Source organism: Phyllostomus hastatus, unplaced genomic scaffold (assembly GCF_019186645.2).
Source record: "Phyllostomus hastatus isolate PE091 unplaced genomic scaffold, TTU_PhHast_1.1 phas_contig_150, whole genome shotgun sequence".
Lineage (NCBI taxonomy): Eukaryota > Metazoa > Chordata > Mammalia > Chiroptera > Phyllostomidae > Phyllostomus > Phyllostomus hastatus.
Genome location: NW_025333611.1, coordinates 34659818 through 34679456, shown reverse-complemented (window position 1 = coordinate 34679456; position 19639 = coordinate 34659818). Strand labels below are relative to the sequence as shown.

General features: G+C 38.9%; 1 protein-coding gene and 1 pseudogene across 1 annotated transcript in view; one reads left to right on the top strand and one right to left on the bottom strand.

Annotated features, from left to right (window-relative positions):
* Positions 1 to 220: 220 nt before the first annotated feature.
* Positions 221 to 19639, bottom strand: part of MEIKIN (meiotic kinetochore factor) — a 62350-nt gene continuing 42931 nt past the window's right edge. Inside the window, exons 12-13 of the mRNA XM_045828261.1 lie at positions 9056 to 9179; positions 221 to 283 (exon numbers count right to left, since the gene is read on the bottom strand). Of these exons, the coding sequence (XP_045684217.1) occupies positions 252 to 283; positions 9056 to 9179 (156 nt within the window). The 3' untranslated portion in view covers positions 221 to 251. The remainder of the gene's footprint in view (positions 284 to 9055; positions 9180 to 19639) is intronic.
* On the top strand, positions 13824 to 15430 carry LOC123807665 (annotated as a pseudogene).

Here is a 19639-nt window from a genome sequence, read left to right as displayed (position 1 = left end):
TCTAATATAAGCTATTTTTTCTTATTTTACAATACAAATATATATATTTAAGAAGCATACAGAAAAATGTTTCTCTCTTATCTGATTAAAGGTAATTTGTAAGAATCTCAGAATTTTAACACTAGGATATATTACAAATAATTAGAGAAGTCTGATTTTTTAATCTGATATAATTTCAGGCAGACATTCTGCTTTATGGACTTTGACTTCACATTCATGTCTTCAATGTGGTGAAAATTCAGCCACAGCTGCTACATCCTGCCATTTGCTTTTATTATAATATCTGGAGGGGGGAAAAAACAATCAATTACTTCATATATATCACAAGCAGGTTATTAATAGTTATTAATAATCAGACTTTGGGGAGAGAGCTCTTGATGCCCAGACCACTCTAGTTTCATCCCATCAAGCCCAAAGAAACAAATCTAGGGTCCATTAAAAAAAGTGCAGGGGAATAGCTGGCCCACTCCTTCCTGGACACATTGAGGACACTCTCTTTGGACACACAAAAAGACCTGCTCCATAACATTCCAGTGGAAAAAAGCCCAGCAAGGATGGCTGTCAGTGGCTATCACAAGTCCTTTGTCCCCAGTCTTGTAACTTGGAGTAAATCATCCTTGTCCTCCTCAGCCACCACCCAAGCCAAAGTCCCACACATTTCCCCCTCTACCCTTCCTCTACATTCTCCTACTCTTTGTTTTAACTGAGCCCAGATTCTTCCCAATACAGGATTCTGGGGCTTTCTCCTGCACCTCCCTTCCATCCCCCGAATCTTGTACCCGGAGATCCAGAGTGGAACCAGCTTTACTTATTCCTATTGTCACTTTCATATGATACACCTCACCTGCTGACCTAATCAGCCTATTTATATCAATGCTTCTCAAATTTCATTGTACCTTAGAATCAACTGAACTTTTAAATGTCCTGATATCCAGGCCATACTCCATAGCAATTTGATCAGAATCTCTGGGCAAGGGACTCAAATATTCAGGAAAGTCTGATGTACAGCTGAGTTTGAACACCGGAGACCTATACATTTGCCATTCAGAGTGTGGTCCATGGACCAGTAACGTCATCATCACCCAGGAGTTTATTAGAATCTTGGGATTCCTTTCAGACACACTGAATCAAAATCTCCATTTTTAACAAGATCCACAAGCAATTCTCGTAAGTACATTAAAATTTGGGAAGCACTGGCTATTCTACCCTCTCTGCTCCTCATTATTGCTTTTTACTGACCTCAGACACTGTCTGTTCATTTATTAAAGAATATGGCAACAGTCGTCCTTTCTGCTCCAAATTTTGATTAACTTCCCAAGTGGGTAATCATCCCACCCAGTCTTAGCTACCCCTCCTCAGCCTTAATACATACATCCAAAACCATGCCCTGTATTTTCCCCTGACATCACCTAGAATGTGTCATTTCTTCTAACTGCCCTCTCTCACTACCCTGTACCAGTACCTAATCAGTCACTAAGCCCTGGTGATCACACCAACAAACATTTTCCGTGTAAACCAGTTCTCCAATCCCAGCACTCTGGGCCAGACTGCTGATGCAGTGACCGGGAATATGCCTTATTTATAAACTCCACAGGTGATCTGAGTACCACACTCAGATACACTAGTTCAGATATCTATTTTCTCAACTTTGTTCATCATAACTTTTGCAAAACTCCCATCTGATCTTTCTGCTTCCAGGCTCACTTCTTTCCAAGACACCTCCATGTTTATAGCCAGAATGATCTAATTAAAGAGCAATCTGACCAGGATAAAATCAAAATAAGTATGACTTAGGAGGCTCTCTACAACCTGACCCCTGATTTCTACTCACAGCTCAGTCTCAGAGAGTCCAATCTCCATTCCAGCTGAACATAACTACATTCAGTTCCTTAACTACCCGAGGGTGCTTTAGGCCTCTGTGTGTTTATTGATGCTGGTGCTCAGGATGCCCCTGGGGACTTCAGATCATCCTGCAGAGTATTTCCCACCTTCCCTTGTACCCCAAAGGGTCCTACACGGAGCTCTACAAAAGCATCTATGCCTCCACTGGACTTGTTTTATATATCTGATTTCCTCTATGAGATTACAAACTTCAAAGGACAACTAAGGATTATTTCAATATTATTTGCAACTAACTGTGTCTAGCATATGACATCAACTCAATAAATGTTTGCTGAATGAATGAAACAATAAACAGTAGAACTTTTTCTTTTTATTCTATAGCTACATGACACCAAATCAACAGTCTTAAAAGGTCTCTATGATGTCAAACTAGTTAGATTTCTTTTTCCCCAAGGAACTAACTGGTGTACTTCACCTCTGCATTTGTACTAGATCACTGGGTCTGTGTCAAAGACTACATATACTTACCTGATACATTCTTTATATGTGATGGCATAACCAAATTTATTATCAAATACAATAACCACATAATATATTTTAGGCTTTTTGCAATTTAATGAAAACAAAGGAATCAAAGTTTTCAAAGGGAAAAGGGAAATATAGTGAGCTAGAACTTCAGAAATTAACCTAGCCTATAGAAGCAAACAATATTATTGCATAATGAGTGATTATTGTATGTCAGACACTTTACATAGGTTATCTCTAATCCTTGCAACAATTCTGTAAGGCAAGGCTACTATTAATGACAATTTTACAGACAAGAGGGTAAAATTCAGAGGATTTAAGGAATTTGCTCATGTGACAGAGTTAAATTTGGATTTAGAAATGTCCTAATCTTTTTTTTTAAGACAGAGACTGTGGGGAGGGAGGGAAAGAAACCTCAATGTGTGAAAGATACATGGTTGCCTCTCATACCTCCCAAACAGGGAACCAGGCCCACAACCCAGGACTGTGCCCTGACTGAGAATCGAACCAGCAACCTTTCAGTTCACAGGCCAGCGTTCAATTCACTGAGCCACACCAGCCAGTTTGTTTTGTGTGTGTGGGGGGGGGGAGGGGGTGGTAATGTCCTACTCTTAACTTACTTCTACTACCATCCCTCAGATACTCAAATCTTTTACTATCTCATTTTTGTGTGATACTTCTACCTGCTATTATTATCTAAAAAATATAAACTTTTGCTATTACATATATTTTATATACATGTATAAAATAAAGGCTGTTATCCTATTTTTAGTTTGAGATAGAAATGTATAACATGCTATTTATCGCCTCTTTTGAAGAAAATAAAATAGAAATCTTAAAATTTTACTACAAGAATAGCCACAGATTTGTTAATTTTCCAAAGGGCATTGTTAGCTTGAAAGTCTTCCCTGACACTTCAAAGCAAAGTTCTGGGTTCCAGCAGTGCCTCATTTTACTTCTAGTTTATCACCTTACAGAGAAGATTGTGAGGTTCATCTCATCACTAGTCTGTAAGCCCTGGAGGGCTAATGCTGTGCTTTATTCCCAGGTAATACTTCGGTGCCTACTACATGTATGTGGGTCAAATTAAAGTGCCAATATTTTAGATATCCATTGCTAGTAACTGTAAGAAGTACTAAGCAATTATTGTCCCAACCTCTTTTTGGCAAAAAACAAACAAACAAACAAACAAAAAACCCAGAGACAAAACCAAAACCAAAACAACAACAACAAACAACTCTGTTTAAATAGAATACGGAAGCCCAATAAAGCAAAGAGAGGCAAAACTGCTCTGTCTGGATGAACTAGGAAGCTCAGAGACCTATCTACCTCCCCCAACCCCTATTTTACAGCCACCCAGTTAAACTACTGAGAATCAAGAAAGCTAAGTTGTAGTTCTTATTCTGCCAGTAATCAGCTGTGTGAACTTGGGCAAGTCACTTATAGATCTGGCTAGGTCATTTTTGTTTTGTAAAGTCAGCAAAAGAGACTAGATCATTATATAGTTCTCAAATGTCAGTGCTTGTTGGAATCACTTTGAGAACACATCAAATTGCAGGCTGCTGTGCCTTATCTCAAGAGAGTGTTGTTTACCAGGTCTGCAGTGATTCTGATGCAGGTGGTCAGAGAAATGTTGGACTAGATGTTTCCTAAAGCCTCTTCTATCTGGCTGTCACCATTCTTGGAGCTCTGCTTACCCACACACCTCTTCCATCAATCTCTTTTGGATTCCTCTAGTGGTTCACTTTCACCAAATTTGTTCTTTAATCAGCATAGCGCCAGTCATTAGTGAAACTACAGCATACTGAACAGGACTCCTAGCTCATCAAAAGTGAGCTTCACGCTGTACTGCTGATTAGATTACTGCCAAACTAGCTAAAACGTTAAATGCCAGGACTAAAAATAGGCTGCTGCATGTTTAAAATAACATGATCACTAGTTAGCTTGGAGCTTTGCTATTTTTACTAAAGGAAAGGCAGAGACAAGTGGCCAGAGGTTGAAAGGGAATTAATTACTTAAACGAGGAGAATGAGGTGAGAGCCTAAAAAGAAGCCAGAAGGTGGCACAATTGGTTCAACATGCATCAGTGGGTCTCTAAGAATTAAACTAAAAACTTCCATCTGAACACTCCAACAAACTTCCCAGACACATTTTAGTTTTGATTTGTTGCATACTTAAACCCAAAACTGTGATATTACTTGATGTCAGAAACCAATATGAGGGCCAGAAAGATCAAATTAAGTTTCTCTATTTTTATTTTTTAACTTTTTATTGAAGGATAGCATGCACACAGAAATGTACACATGTGTACTATACAACTGCATGGGTTTTCATAAACAACATACCAATATAATCAGCATCCAGGTAATAAAACAAAATACTACCAGCATCCTAGAATTCCCTCTCAAAACCCTTTCCAGTTACTACCCAGTCTCCAACAAGGACATCCACTATAGTGATTTCCATCTTAGTTTAATTTTGCCTAGTTTTGTACTAAATACAAGTAATATTAAATGTACTTTATTGTGCCTGGTTCCTTATGTAAGATTCATCAATACTGTTGCATGTAACTGTATGTCATTGACTCTCACTGCTATATGGCACTTCAATGCATGAATATACCAGAATTTACTTAACCATTACACTGTTGATGGGCATTTGGACAGCTTCCAGTTTGGGGTTATTTCAACATTGCTGTTATGAACATTTTAATATAAATCTTTTGATGAACGTATGTATTATAGTTCGATATATTCCTAGAAGTAGAAGTGCTGGGTTTCCAGGTTCCAGGGAAATGGAATTGCTGGGTCTCTTTCTACCTCAGTGAAATTTCTGGGAGTTCAGTGAAATGAGATATGATCCTAATGTAAAGAGTAAGTTGGTGCACCTGGATCTTCCTATAACCAAAAAAGAGACACAATGCCTAGGGGTCCTTTTTAGATTTGGAGCCAACATATTCCTCATTTCAGTATATTTCTCCTGACCATTTACCAGGTGACCTAAAAAGCTGATGGTTTTGAGAGGGTCTCAGAACAAAAGAAGGCTCTGCTACAGGTCCAAGCTACTGTGCAAGATGCTCTGCTACTTGTACCATATGACCCAGTTGATCCAATGGTATTTGAAGTGTCAGTGGCTGATAGAAGTGCTGTTTGGAGCCTGTTGAATCACAGCACAGATCCTTAGGATTTTGGAGCAACGGCCTCCCATTCTTTGTGGATAAGTATGCTCTCTTTTTGACAAAGAGTGTTTGGCCTGTTACCGGGACTTAGTGGAAACTGAATACTTAACCATGGGCCACCAAGTTATAACAAGAGCAGAGCTGCTGCCCATTGTGAATTGTGTGTTGCCTGATGCACCAAGCCATAAAGCTAGCTGTGAAGGGCAGCACTCCATTATCAAATGGAAATGGTATGTATGCCAACTGGGCTCAAGTAGGCCCTGAAGGCATAAGTAAATTATCTTAGGAAATGATCCAAATGCCCATGGCCCCCGCTTCAGGTACATTACCTTCTCTCGTCCAACCTGCACTTATGGCATCATGGGGAATTCTCTAAAATCAGTGGACTGAGGAAAAGAAAACTCAGGCTGGGTTTACAGATGTTTCTGCATGATATGCAGGCACCACCTGAAAGTAGATGGCTACAGTACCTATAGCTCCTTCTTGGAGCAACCCTGAAGGAAACTGGTAAGGGATATCCTCCCAGTGGGACAGAACCTGGAGCAGTGCACCTTGTTTTTCACTTTGTTAGGAAGAGAAAGGACCTAATGTACAATTACATACCGATTCATGGACTGTGGCCAGACTTAGAAAGGGCATGGCTAGAACATTGATGACAATGAAATGTGAGAAAGAAGCTCTCTGAATAGGTAAAAAAGAAAAAAAGAAAAGAAAAAAACCATGGAGATACCTGTCTCATGTGAATGTTCAACAAAGGGTGAATTCAGCAGAGGAGGATGTCAATAGTCAAGCTGATGATTCATCCTGTGGATACCAGTTAACCTTTCCCCTAGCTACTCCTGTCATTGCCCAGTGGAGGTTATGCATGTGCTCAGCAAGATGAACTTTGCTCACCAAAGTCAGCCTGGCTATAGCCACTGCTGAGTACCCAGTCTGTCAGCAGCAGAGTCCATATCTCATCTCCAACATGGCAGCCAACCACCTGGTGGAAGGTTAATTACATTGGACCACTTCCATCACAGAAGGGGCAACATATTATTCTTACTGGAATAGATACTTAACTCTAGATTATTTGCCTTCCCTGCATGTAATGCTTCTGCCAAAACCGCCATTCAAGGACTTATAGAATGCCTTATCTACCATCATGGCATCCCACACAGCATGGATTCTGATTAAGGAACCCACTTCACAGCGAAAGAAGTGCAGCAATAGGCCCACGCTCATGGAATTCACTGGTTTTACCATGTTCCCCACCATCCTGAAGCAGCTGGCTTAACAGAATGGTGAAATGGCTTTTTGAAGACTCGGTTACAGTACCAGCTAGGGTGCAATGCCTTGTAGGGCTGGGGCAGGTTCTCCAGAGGTTGTATGTGCTCTGGATCAGCATCTAATATACAGTGCTATTCATCCTGCAACTAGAATTCAAAGGTCCAAAAATTTAGGGGGTGGAAATTAATGTGGGACCACTCAATACTACTCCTGGTGGCCCACTAGCTAAATTTTTGCTTCCTGTTCCCATGACCATATGCTCTATTGGTGTAGAGGCCTTAGTTCCAAAGGGAGGAATGCTTCTGCCAGGAGATACAACAATAATTCCACTGAACTGGAAGTAAAGACTGCTGTCTGGCCACTTAAGTCTCCTCATGCATCTGAGTCAACATGCAAAGAAAGGAGTTACTGACTGGTTGGGGTGGGTGACTGATCCTGACCACCAACAGCAAAATGGACCACTACTCCACAGTGGAAGAGCATGTGTGGAATACAGGAGACCCCTTTGGGCATCCCTTAGTATTACTGTGCCCTGTGATCGAGGTCAATGGAAAACTACAACCCAATCCATGCAGGACTAGTAAAGTCCCAGACACTTCATAAATGAGTTTGTGCCACCCTACCCATTAAAGAGCCATGACTAGCTGAGGTACTTGTTGAGAGCAGAGGGAATATGGAATGGGTAGTAGAGATAGGTAGTTATAAATACCAGTTGGGACCACATGACTAATTAAGCAAATATCTTTGTTTTCTTCCCTCTCTTGCGCTCATATTATTCAACATAAGATGTATTAGTAATAGTTAACTTTATATCATAGTTAAGATACAGAATAGTTGAGTTTCAGAATACCAAGGTGAATAATAAACATCTCCCAAGGACTTTGAATCCTCTTCTGGGGAAAAAGTTAGGACATTTTTGATTATATGTAGGACAGTTGTATTATGTTAGGTAGAAGTATGACTTTGTTACTGTCTTTATTTGGAGATCAAGTATAGTTTAAGGAGATGTGTAGGAATGCATAATTGACATAGAGTGGCCTGTGATGGTAGTTGCATGTGTCAACTTGGCTAGGTTATGTCACCCAATTATATTAAAGACTAATCTTGGTGTTGCTGCAACTGACTTTACATAAAGGGGATTATCCTTGATTATGTGTGTGGGCCTCATCCAAATAGATGAAAAGCCTTAAAACAAAGCTGAGATTTCTCTGAGGCAGAAGAAATTCCTTCTGAGGACTGCATCAACATCAGCTCCTGCCTAAGAGTCTCCAGCCTGCCCTACAGTTTTTAGCCAGACCTTACAATTGCTCTACATCAATTCCTGGAAGTATGTATTCACATCCGACTAGCTCTATTTCTTTGGTAGAACTTGGAGTGATACAGCCTCTACTATTCCCCACCACCATGCTAATGTTATCAGAAATGGAAATAGAAGTCTACTATGTAGCCTCTGTCCTTAAAAACTTAATAACATAAAGAATATAAAAAGTAAGCATTATAAATTATGTCAGGTAGTAGTATATTATTAAATATCAAATGAGTAGCAATGAATTAAGAATACAAGGAACTTAGAAAAGAAGAAGATCTCTGTGGATTTAAGGAGTGCTCAGAACAGGCTCTGTGGAAAAAATAGGGACAAGGATCAATGGGGTTTGATATGCAGCGGGAGAAGTAGAGAAAACCTAAACTTGGGAGTTCAATAGAAAGACTGAATTCCTTTCTACTTCCTGGTAGACATACAATCTTGGACAAATTGCATACTACTTTAAGCCTCAGATTCTTAATCTATAAAAGGAAGATAATAGTACAAATCTTCTCTATCATAAAGTCATAGTGAGAAATTAATGAGATATAATAAGGTGCTTAGCTGAATGCTTTTCACAGAGAAAGTGTTCAACCAATGTTAAGTAAATACAGAAACATCTCCATACTGTTAAAAAGAAGGCTACTAAAAATAAAATCTAACAACACTAAATTTCTAATAGTAGTAAAAGGAATTATCTTAAATACCTTTTAAATCAGTGGTATTAGTTAACTTTTCAAAAGATGAAGTATTTGACTTTCAAAAAATTATTTTAACAAGGTTTTGAAACCTGACCAAACTTGTAATTTTACTATTGGCACTTGTGCAGAAACTCTCACAATACAATTTGTAACCGAACTTCCTGTGTACTCAAGAACTCTGTAGGAAAACACGTTTATAGCTTTTTAAAAGTAGTCTCTGCATTCACACTACGGTACCTTCAGGAATGCTTTTAGGAAAAGAAAATTTCTTCTTCTTTACAGTAACACTTTTACTTTTCATTTGTCTGGTTCCTGGTGATGCTCTAATTATACAACATATTTCTGATGTATTTGAAGGAATCTGAAAAAGAAGAAAAAGCAGACATTGTATAATTCTTTCAGGTACTACATTCATATGTTATTTTATTTCAAAGGCAAATAGTCTTAACATCCGTATTTCATAAATATTCATTAACAGCATTTATGAAATACTTATCCACTCTGGACACTAACTAATTGGCTTTAAAACACTTATTTAATACTCACAAAAGCCAAATAAGGTAGATTACATTATCCCCATTTGTAAAATGAGAAAACTTAGATCTGAGAGAGTGGATAACTTATTTAAGGAGAGACAGAAAGCAATGATAGAGGCAAGACTCAAGCACTCCAAAGTGGGGGAGTGTTTACAAAATTTACTGAATTTAAAAAAATGAATTCTGAGTCAAACACCAGATTTCCTTGATTTTCCAAATCATGTAATTTTGACAATTTCTCATTAAGCAGAGTCTCTAAAATAAAGAAATACCTTATCTTTCAAAAGTGATATATTTGTTTCTTAGTACACAAATGTAAAGATGCATTTATCAAGGGACCCTCTCTTTTTTTTTTCTTTCATTGATTCTAGAAAGAGGGGAAGGGAGGGAGAAAGAGAAGGAATGAAACATCGATGTGAGAGGGGAATGAACCTGCAACCCAGACATGTATCCTGACCCGGAATCAAACCTGCAACCTTTCCATTTGCAGAACAACACCCAACCACTGAACCACACTGCCAGGGCTCCTCTCATTTTAAAAATATTATTTTTATTTATTTTGAGAAAGAGAGGAAAGGAGGGATAAAGAGAGGGAGAGAAACACTGATGTGTAAGAGAAACACTGATTGATTGCCTCTCACATGCACCCCAACCAGGGAACTAGCCCAAAACCCAAGCATACGCCCTGACTGGGAATCAAATCAGCAACCTTTCACTTTGCAGCATGATGCTGAACTAATTGAGCCATACCTTTTGGGGAAGGGCTCCTCTCACTTTAAATACAGCCTACACAGAAACCTTTCCTGCTATAAAATTCCGTATCATCCTCAGTAGGAACATTTGAAATTTTCCAGCCCAGCATTCATTTTCCATCCTTCTGGTACTTCAAGTTCTCTTGGGAGAACCTATTTGCTCTACCAGCCTGTATACCACCCCCTCTGTATGGATCAGGTAGAGCTGATGATACTTCTGAGCCCCAAGATGGCCACATCCCCCAGCCTAGCCAATCAATGTATTCCATGCCCCTGGACACAGTGGCAGACTCAGACGATGACACTATTAATGGGCCAGCAGGAAAAAGGGAATGCTTGAACCTGAGATTCCTACACTAAGTTGAAATCTTTAAAGGGGACTAAAGTGGCCCCAGATTGATACCCAACCCTAGCTACAGCAGTTGTAGTAAAAACAGACACAAATACTCTTAGGATGATAGGACCCCTAATTTATGTCTGTGGGACTTTTACCAAATAAGAGCAAGAAAAATAAATGGTGATGGTCAGGGGCAATGCCAGAGTTGTCATTCAAGACAACTCTGAGCCCAGAGAATAGTTCAGCCCAGAGAATAGTTCCAAGCAGAAATGATGTACAAAATACATTTTACCTCCTCCTATAGTTTCACTATAACAATAAAGGAAAGACCAAACTCATCAGAAATAAAGCTACCATTATAAGACTACATAAGAATATCAACCAGTGAATTTAAGCCCTCAGAAAAGAAGATATTAGATTGCCAAATCAGAATAGAATAACAATGTGTGAAATGATTAAAGGATTAACAATTCAGCCCTGGCTGGCATAGCTCAGTGGATTGAGCGCGGGCTGGGAACCAAAGTGTCCCAGGTTCGATTCCCAGCCAGGGTACATGCCTGGGTTGCAGGCCATAACCCCCAGCAACAGCACATTGATGTTCCTCTCTCTCTCTCTCTCTCTCTCTCCCCCTCCCTTCCCTCTCTAAAAATAAGTAAATAAAATCTTAAAAAAAAAAAGGATTAACAATTCAAATCTTATGGATAAACAAGCAGTAGACTATGAGGAATGAAAAGCAGACATGAAAAAGAAACAACTAGAACTTCTTGAAATGAAACATAAAATTGTTGAAATAAATTTTGATGGTAGGTTTAAGCAGCAGAGTAGACACAGCTAGAGAGAATTACTGAAGAACTTACCCAGAATACAACAAATAGGTCATAAATATTAAAAAGAGGTTGAGAGATATAAAGGATAGGAAGGGGCCTAACATATGCTAATTACCATTCCAGAGAGAATAAAACAGATAATAGCCTAGAAATTTCCCACACTGATGAGAGACATGAGTCCACAGATTCAGGAAGCCTAATAGCACAAAGTTAAAATAAAAAAGAATAATAAATGAAAATACTAATCCATTTATGTATACATTCTCATAAAATTATAGCATACCCAAGATAAAGAGAACTTTAAAAAAAGCCAGAAAGAAAAAATGTATCAAACCCCAAGACCTCCCTGAGGCTCAGTGATTTGCTAGAAAGACTCACAGGATTCAGAAAATCTGTAATACCCATAGTTATGGTTTATTACAGCAAAAGGATACAGATTAAAATCAGCAAAGGAAAAGGTACATAATGGAGTCCTGTGGAAAAGGCCTAGAGAGCTGAATCCAGATAGACAAGCTCTGAGTTATCCTCTCCTAGTTGAAGTCACATGAACAGCAATTAATTCTCTCGTGTGCACGGTGCTGCCAACCAGGGAAGCTCAGTGAGCTCTGGCTCAGACCCTAGTTCCCTGGAGGTCAGGCTGATACAAAGTGGCCCAAAGACTTAGGTATCAAAAACAGGTATTTACCAAAATCACATTGTTAGGATAAACTACCTGGGTGGTTCAGGACATAAAAGACATTCTTATCAGGCAGGATACTCCAAGGTCATCTCTCAGGAGCTTTGCCATGGGACAGTCCTGAGAATTGTGGGAATGTGTAGGCCTGCTGAATTAACCCTTTCCTGTATACATACAATTTGAAAGGAAATGATAATGATGCTAACAAAAGAGTTGCAACAGCAATATGGAAGTCAGAAGACAGTGGAATGATAACATCAAAGAACAGAGAGGAAAATCACTGTCAACAAAGAACTATATACCCAATGCAAAAACATTGAATAAAAATCATCTTCACATAAGCAAACTAGAATCAGGGGGAAGACCTCAACCTTGTAAAGGATGCTGGCAGTACTAAGTATTGTTTCTCAAAAGATTTATGGGTTTTATTGGAGAAGATGCACTTCCTGGCCCTGTGGTTCAGTTAAGGCCACATGACTATTTCTGGCCAATGAGTTTTGAGCAGAATCATGTCACTTCTAAGCCAAAACACTTAGTTACCAATGTAAGACTTTCCCCAGCTTTATTTTTTTCACTAGCATCATTTCTAGCAATATTCATGATGGCTTCTCTATCAACTATAATGAGCAATGGAGGTAGGGCATGAGCAAGTAATGAACCTTTATTTAAAATAGTTTTAGCTGCTAAAATTTTTTGAGTTGTTTGTTACCACATCTTATCCTGCTTAGTACCAGTTATCTATAATATAAGTTGCCCAACTTTTAATCTTAGTGAAACTCTGAAAACAATTTCCCTTGAGATCTCAAGTATAAAATATGTTGTACTGGAAGTCTTATCCAGGACAAATAGATACCATTTACATGAAAAAAAAAACACTGTTATTATGCTTAGATGATATGATGGTTGACACAGAAAACCCAAAAGAATCTACAGACATATATTACCATTAGTAAGATTTAGCAGGGTTTGGGCTATACACAAATATACATGATTGTATTTTTATGTTCCATTAACAATGTTGGAAAAATGTAATTTATAAAAAGACATATGTCTAACAAAAAATGCAATATCATTCTATTTAAAATAATAAACTCTACTGAAAAATATTAAAGAACACTTAAATAAATGAGAAGATATACCATGTTCATGGGATAAAAAATTTAGTTCTAAAAAATAGAGGACATAAAACTCAGGATAATAGTTAATTATGGTAAAGTGTGAATGGAATCATGGGGCTCACTGGCTTTTGAAGGAGCAGTATTTGTAGTATTGTATTTCGCTGTTAGCATGGTGAGCACAGGGGTACTCATATATTTTTTTCTTTAAGTTATGCATATTCTCTTTTGCATGAATGCTGTATGTTTATAAAAAGAAAGCAGTCAGATTCCGAGATCTACTCTCCCACTTCTTGTAACTGCTCTTTCCCAACTCAAGCAAAGGACTGGAAGATTTTCCTCTGAAAAGGGAATATAGCAAATGGTTGCTTTCCAAGGGATTTCCAGCAGTGGAAAGGTTAAGTGTTCTGATAAAAGTGATACTGAGACTTCTAGTCCAAAGAGGTCTATCAATATATTCTCCAGTCAAAACTTGAAAGATTCTGCTCTTGGTAGTATGGGCTGCACCAGTTGGTGTGGCAATGGGTCAGTTAGCCACGCGCAACCTAGTTCAGTTGGGTGGTGCCCAGGTCCCTGGTGGGTGGTGCTGGTGTGTGCAGACCGGAAGAAGGCAGCTGTGGCCAGGGTAGCCTGTGGGACAATGGGCTCCCAAGTACAGCGCCTTCCAACTCCCAGGCCCCCACAACCTCCTCCCTCTGTGCCACAGCCAAGGAGGCCAGCACCAAGTGGAAACATGAGAAGCACCTGAAGATGCTACGGGACATGAGCATCTTCACAGCACAGCACAGCACAGCACAGCACAACAGAAAGTGCTTGACTGGGACCAGCATGCTACACCTACTACAATGTGCCTTGGGATCATTGGTCTGTACTCCCTGCTCCCGACAGACTGCCAGGGTTAAGCCTACCACACAGGATGAACTCTATCTCCATGATAATATTCACATAACAGGAAATTAAGTTCCTGCAAAAACATGGAAATGAAGTCTGTAAACAGATCTGGCTAGGATTATTTGATGATAGATCTTCAGCAATTCCACACTTCAGGGATCCACAAAAAGTAAGAGTTCCTACAACAAAAATATGAAAGAAAAGATGGTATGTCTCACCAGAACAAATCAAAGTGGTAGCATCAGTTCGATGCATCTCTTTCAGGGCCCTCTGCCAGCAGCACAAGCAGCACAAGCAGCACACCTGGGATCAAACCACTGAAATCTCTTAGGACATTCAGCAAGAGCCTGGCACTTAAGAGCACCCTTAGACCCCGGTTGTAGGTGGCTCTCAAGGACAGCATCAGGAAAAGAAGCAGTTTGCTCTTTTAAGTGATCTTGGCTCATACATATTTGCTGTTCCAGTTCCTCGGTCAATGGCTACAGCCAATTTTCCTAACTTGGCATATTTCAACAGTAATGCAGCTCAGAATTCTACAAATGCAGATTTTGCAAATTTTGATGCATTTGGACAGTCCAGTGGTTCCTGTAATTTGGGAGTTTTCACACAGCAAGTCACTTTTCTTTTCAGCCTTCTACAGGTAGAAGTGTCAGTTCAGTAAATGCTAATTTTGCTCATTTTGATAACTTCCCCGAATCCCCCAGTGCTGATTTTGGAACTTTCAATATCTCTCAGACTCATCAAACAGCATCAGCTGTTAACAAAGTTTCAAAAAATAAAGCTGGTCTACAGACGGCAGACACATATGCAGCACTTGCTAATTTAGACAATATCCTCAGTGCTGGGTAAGGTGGTGATCAGGGAGAAGGGTGGCTTTGAGACCACAGGTAAATCTCTTGTTGGTCCTGTGGTTTCAGTTCCCAGTCAGTCAAGTGCATCTGCAGGCAAGTATGCAGACCTGGCAGAAGTAGACAGCATTTTCAGCTCTGCAGCCACTCCAGTAACAAATCCACTTTCCACAAGTAATGCTAGCAACATGTTTTTGGAACAGTGCCAGTGGGTGCTTCTGCACACACAAGCCTGCTTCTACAAGTGTGCCTGCTCCCTTTGGAGCTACAGCTTCCACAAACCCATTTGTTACTGCTGATGGTCCTTCTGTGACATCTTCTGCAAATCCATTTCAGACCAATGCCAAAGGAGAAACAGCAGTGACCTTTGGCACTGCATCTATGAGAATCCCTGCAGGGTTCCATATTCCTGCTTCCTGTAGTCTTCCCACCAGACTGAGTGGCAGCTTTCAGAAGCCTGCCTTCCTAGCCCAAGTAGTGTTTCCTTAACAGACATATGCTCAACAGCCCAATGGTGCAGGTTTTGCAGCATTTGGACAAACAAAGCCAGTGGTAACCCCTTTTGGTCAAGTTATAGCTGCTGAAGTATCCAGTAATCCAACAGGAAGTTCATCCACCAATCCTTTCTGATAGCCTTATATAGACATTTTACTGGAACAAACTTTTACATGGTCACATTACATCTCTCCACCTCTTGCACTGTTGTTTTGTTTCACTGATCTTAGCTTTAAACATGGGAGAAGTCTTTAAAAAGCCTGCATTTTGTATTAAACACTAGGAGATATATGTAAAACAGAGGACTCCAGTAGCAACTTTATTTTTTTAAGATCTTATTTATTTACTTTTAGAGAGAGGAGAATATAAGGAACAAGAGAAAGAGAAACATTGATGTGCCAGAGAAACAACTGGCTGCCTCCCACATATCCCCAAGTGGGGACCTGGCCCACAACCCAGGTACATGCCCTGACTGGGAATCGAACCTGTAATCTTTGGATCACAGGCTGGCACCCAATTCACTGAGCCACACCAGCCAGGGCTCCAGTAATAATTTTAAAGCTGTGAATTGGCAGAAAAGGTACTGGTATCATATATATTAAAAATTGGCTAATTATTGCCCTGACCAGTAGTATAGCTCAATGTTTGAAGTGTCATCTTGTAACCAAAAGGTTGTAGGTTTGATTCCCAGTCAGGGCACATATCCAGGCTATGTGTTTACCCCCAGTCCAGGTGTGGACACGTGCGACCCCCTGTCCTGGCACAGACCCCTGGTCTGGTCCCTGTGAAGGCAACCAAGTGATGCTTCTCTCACAGTGATGTTTCTCTCCCTTCCTCTCTCTCTCTAAAAAAAAAACAATGAAAATGTCCTTGGATAAGGATTTTTTAAAAATTGGCTAATATTAAGTTAGTGCAGATACTACATTCATTATGCTGTAGAACTACACATTTTTTCTTAGAAAGTAGCTATTTGTGCATATAAATATTTGTTAACTTTCAATACTTTGTTACATGAAAAAAATGTTACTGGGGACAAAGATCAGCCACTTTTAAGGTGCTGTCATATATCTCAGAATGAGTGACCTAAAATCATTTTAAGCATTGCAATGGGAAAATTACAAGGTCAAAATTGGAAGGTTTTGTTCATTCTTGAATTTTTCCTTTCTAAAGAGCTCTTCTATTTATACATGCCTAAATTATTTAAAAATGTAGAAGGATACCTGTCTGCATAATAAAGCTGATTATATTTTGCTAGTCTGCATGTGAGAAAAATAAATATTAGAGGGGAAAGAAAGATCCTGCTCTCAGCAGTCCAAAAGGAAAGATCTAATGTTGCTGATGTAAGTAAGTACAAGGCTCAGGTATATGACCTTACAATAAATTTCATAGTTGACAAAGGCCCACCCAGGAGTTACAGTGTCCAGTCAGGTTTTTAAAAACACAGTCTTAAATATGAGTAGGTAGATGAGTAGTTAATACAATAGATAAAGAAAGAAAAAAGAGAGAGAGAGAGCAAGTGAGAGCCAAGAGAAGAGAAGAGGATGGAAGAGAAGAGATGAAATAAAACAAAAAGAAAAGAAGGGTGCACCTCAGAGAAAACAGAGACTACAGAAGTGATAGAAAACATCAAGATTAACTAACTAACATTAGAAAATTGGACAAGCATAAAACAAGTACATTAAAGTAAAGGGGCATCCAGAGAACAAAAGGAGCTCTTGTGCACTAAAAAATATTGTAGCACCCTGACCCTGTGGTTGGCTGAGCATCATCCTGCAAAGCAAAAGGTTGTCTGTTGATCCCAGTTACGGTACATGCCTGGGTTGCAGGCCAGGTTAGGGTTAGGCCTGGTTGAGGGTGTGCAAGAGGCACCTGACCGATGTTTCTATCCCTTTCTTTTCCCCTTTCCTAACTCTCTCTAAAAATAAATAAATAAAATATTTTTAAAAATATTGTAATATAGATGCAAAATTGTCAATATAAGATTTGGAAGGTAAAATTGAGGGACTCTCCCAGAGAACAAAACTAAAGGATAAAGAGGTTTTTGTTTTTTTTTTAAAGATAAGGAGATGAGAGGGCCAGTATAGGAAGTCCATATCCAAATAATAGATGTTTCAGGAAAAGGAGGAAAACTGCAGACCTAAAACTTATTAATGAAATAATTTTAAGAATCCCAAAACCAAAGTGTGTAAGTTTCCAGATTAAAAGAGATATTCTAGCTCTATACATGGAAAGAGACCTGTACCAAGGCACATCATCATGAAATTTTAGAACACTGAAGATACAGTGAAGAAAAAGTTGGTCATTTACAAAAGACTAGGAATCGGCACGCTTCTCGAATTAAGATGGAAAGCTAGAAGTAAAAGAAGGTTATTCTGGAAAACTTCCAAAGAAAATTAATTCCAACCCAGAATTCTCTGGCTAGCTTAAGCTATCCATCATGTATGAGAATGGAACAAAAACAGTTTCAGTCGTGAAAGGTCTCAAACAATTTCTATACCACATACCCTTTTCTCAGAAAGCTAATGGATGATTAGCTCCACCAAAATAAGTCAGAAAGAGAAAGTCACGGGGGAAACAGGAGAACCAAGCCAGGAGAGAGGGCAAGTGAGTCCCTAGGATGAAGGTACAGGGAGATCTCAAGATGACAATTATGCCCCAGTGATAAAGGCAATATGACATACTATATTAGAACAGGTCAGAAGGCTCCAGAAAAGAATTATTTAGTAAGTTGAAATTCATGGAAAACTTGATGCAACTGAAGATCTAGAGGGGCCACATGGTAACCGGCAAAGTATTTAGGACTGTTAGATAGAAAAATAGGAAAATAAGTGTTATGGGTTAAATGTATTCTCACACAAAAAAAGGTATGTTGAAATCCTAGCCCACAGTGCTGGTAAAGGGGACCCTATTTGGAAATAGGGTCTTTGCAGATTTAATCTAATTGAGATGAAGTCATTAGGGCGGGCTTTAACCCAATATGACTGGTATCCTTATAAGGAGAGGGAAATTTGGACGCAGTTAAAGACACACAGGGAGAACACCATATGGAGACCCAGTGACACAAAAGCACAGGAGAAGAAAGCCATATGAAGACAGAGGCAGAGATTATAATGAGTTACGCAGCCACAAACCAAGAAATGCCTGGGGCTCACCGAAGCTAGAAGAGGCAAGGAAGAATCTCCCCTAAAGGCTTTGGAGGAAACATGGCCAACACCTTGATTTCAAATTCTGGAACTGTAACAGAATAAATTTCTGTTATTTTAAGAAGCCACCTAGCTTATGGCACTTTGTTACTGTAATTCTAGGAAACTAATGCAGTACAGGAAAAAAAAGTTAAAAATTATTCATTTTAGAATGGAGAATAAATGAAATTAAACAATAATCAGAGTTGTACTAGAAAATGTTTGAACTAAAAAGATATTGTACAAGAGGACCAAAAGGCCTCAGCCTATTCCTAAAGCCCCTCATCTTTTCTCCTTCTGGTTTTATTAAAATATAATTGCCATACTACACTGTATAAATTTAAGGTGTAGAAGATAATGTTGGCATAGAACATATTTTGAAATGATTACCCCAACAAGTTTAGTTAACATCTATCACCTCATATATTTACAAAAAAAATTCTTTTTTCCTTGTGATGAGAACTTTTAGTATCTACTCTTTTGGCAACTTTCAAATATACATGATAGCATTTTCCCCTTCCCCTTTATTTTAATATAAAATTTACATTCAAGTACATCTTTAAAAGAAGGCTGTTTTCTACTTACAAAAGACCAAGTAGTAAAATAAACAAGTTATCTGGAAAGGAACAAATATTAAGGTGGTCTCACAGTTTACCTCTTCAATACTAAATACAAGTGCTTTTTATGCATTTATTGATATAATCACATGATTTTTATCCTTCATTTTGTTAATGTGATATACCACATTTTGTGATTGGTGAATGTTGAACCATCCCGCCTCCCTGGATTAAATTCCACTTGATCATGGTATATGATCCTTTTAATGGATTGTTGAATTCGGTTTCCTACCATTTTGTTGAGAATTTTTGTATCTATGTTCCCCGTTAATTGTTTTTTCTTATGGGGTTCTTGTCTAGTTTTGATATCAGGGTAATGCTGCCATTGTAAAATGAGTTTGGAAGTGTTCTTTTTTAGCTTTTGAAAGAGTTTAAGAAGAATTAGCATTCTAATTGAAATGTTTGTTAGGATTTACCATTGAAAATGTCTGGTCCTTTATTTTCATTTGTTGGGAGATTTTTGATTACTGATAAATGTCCTTACTTATTATTGATCTGTTCAGGTTTTCTATTTCCTCGTGATTTAGTTTTGGTAGGCTTTGCTT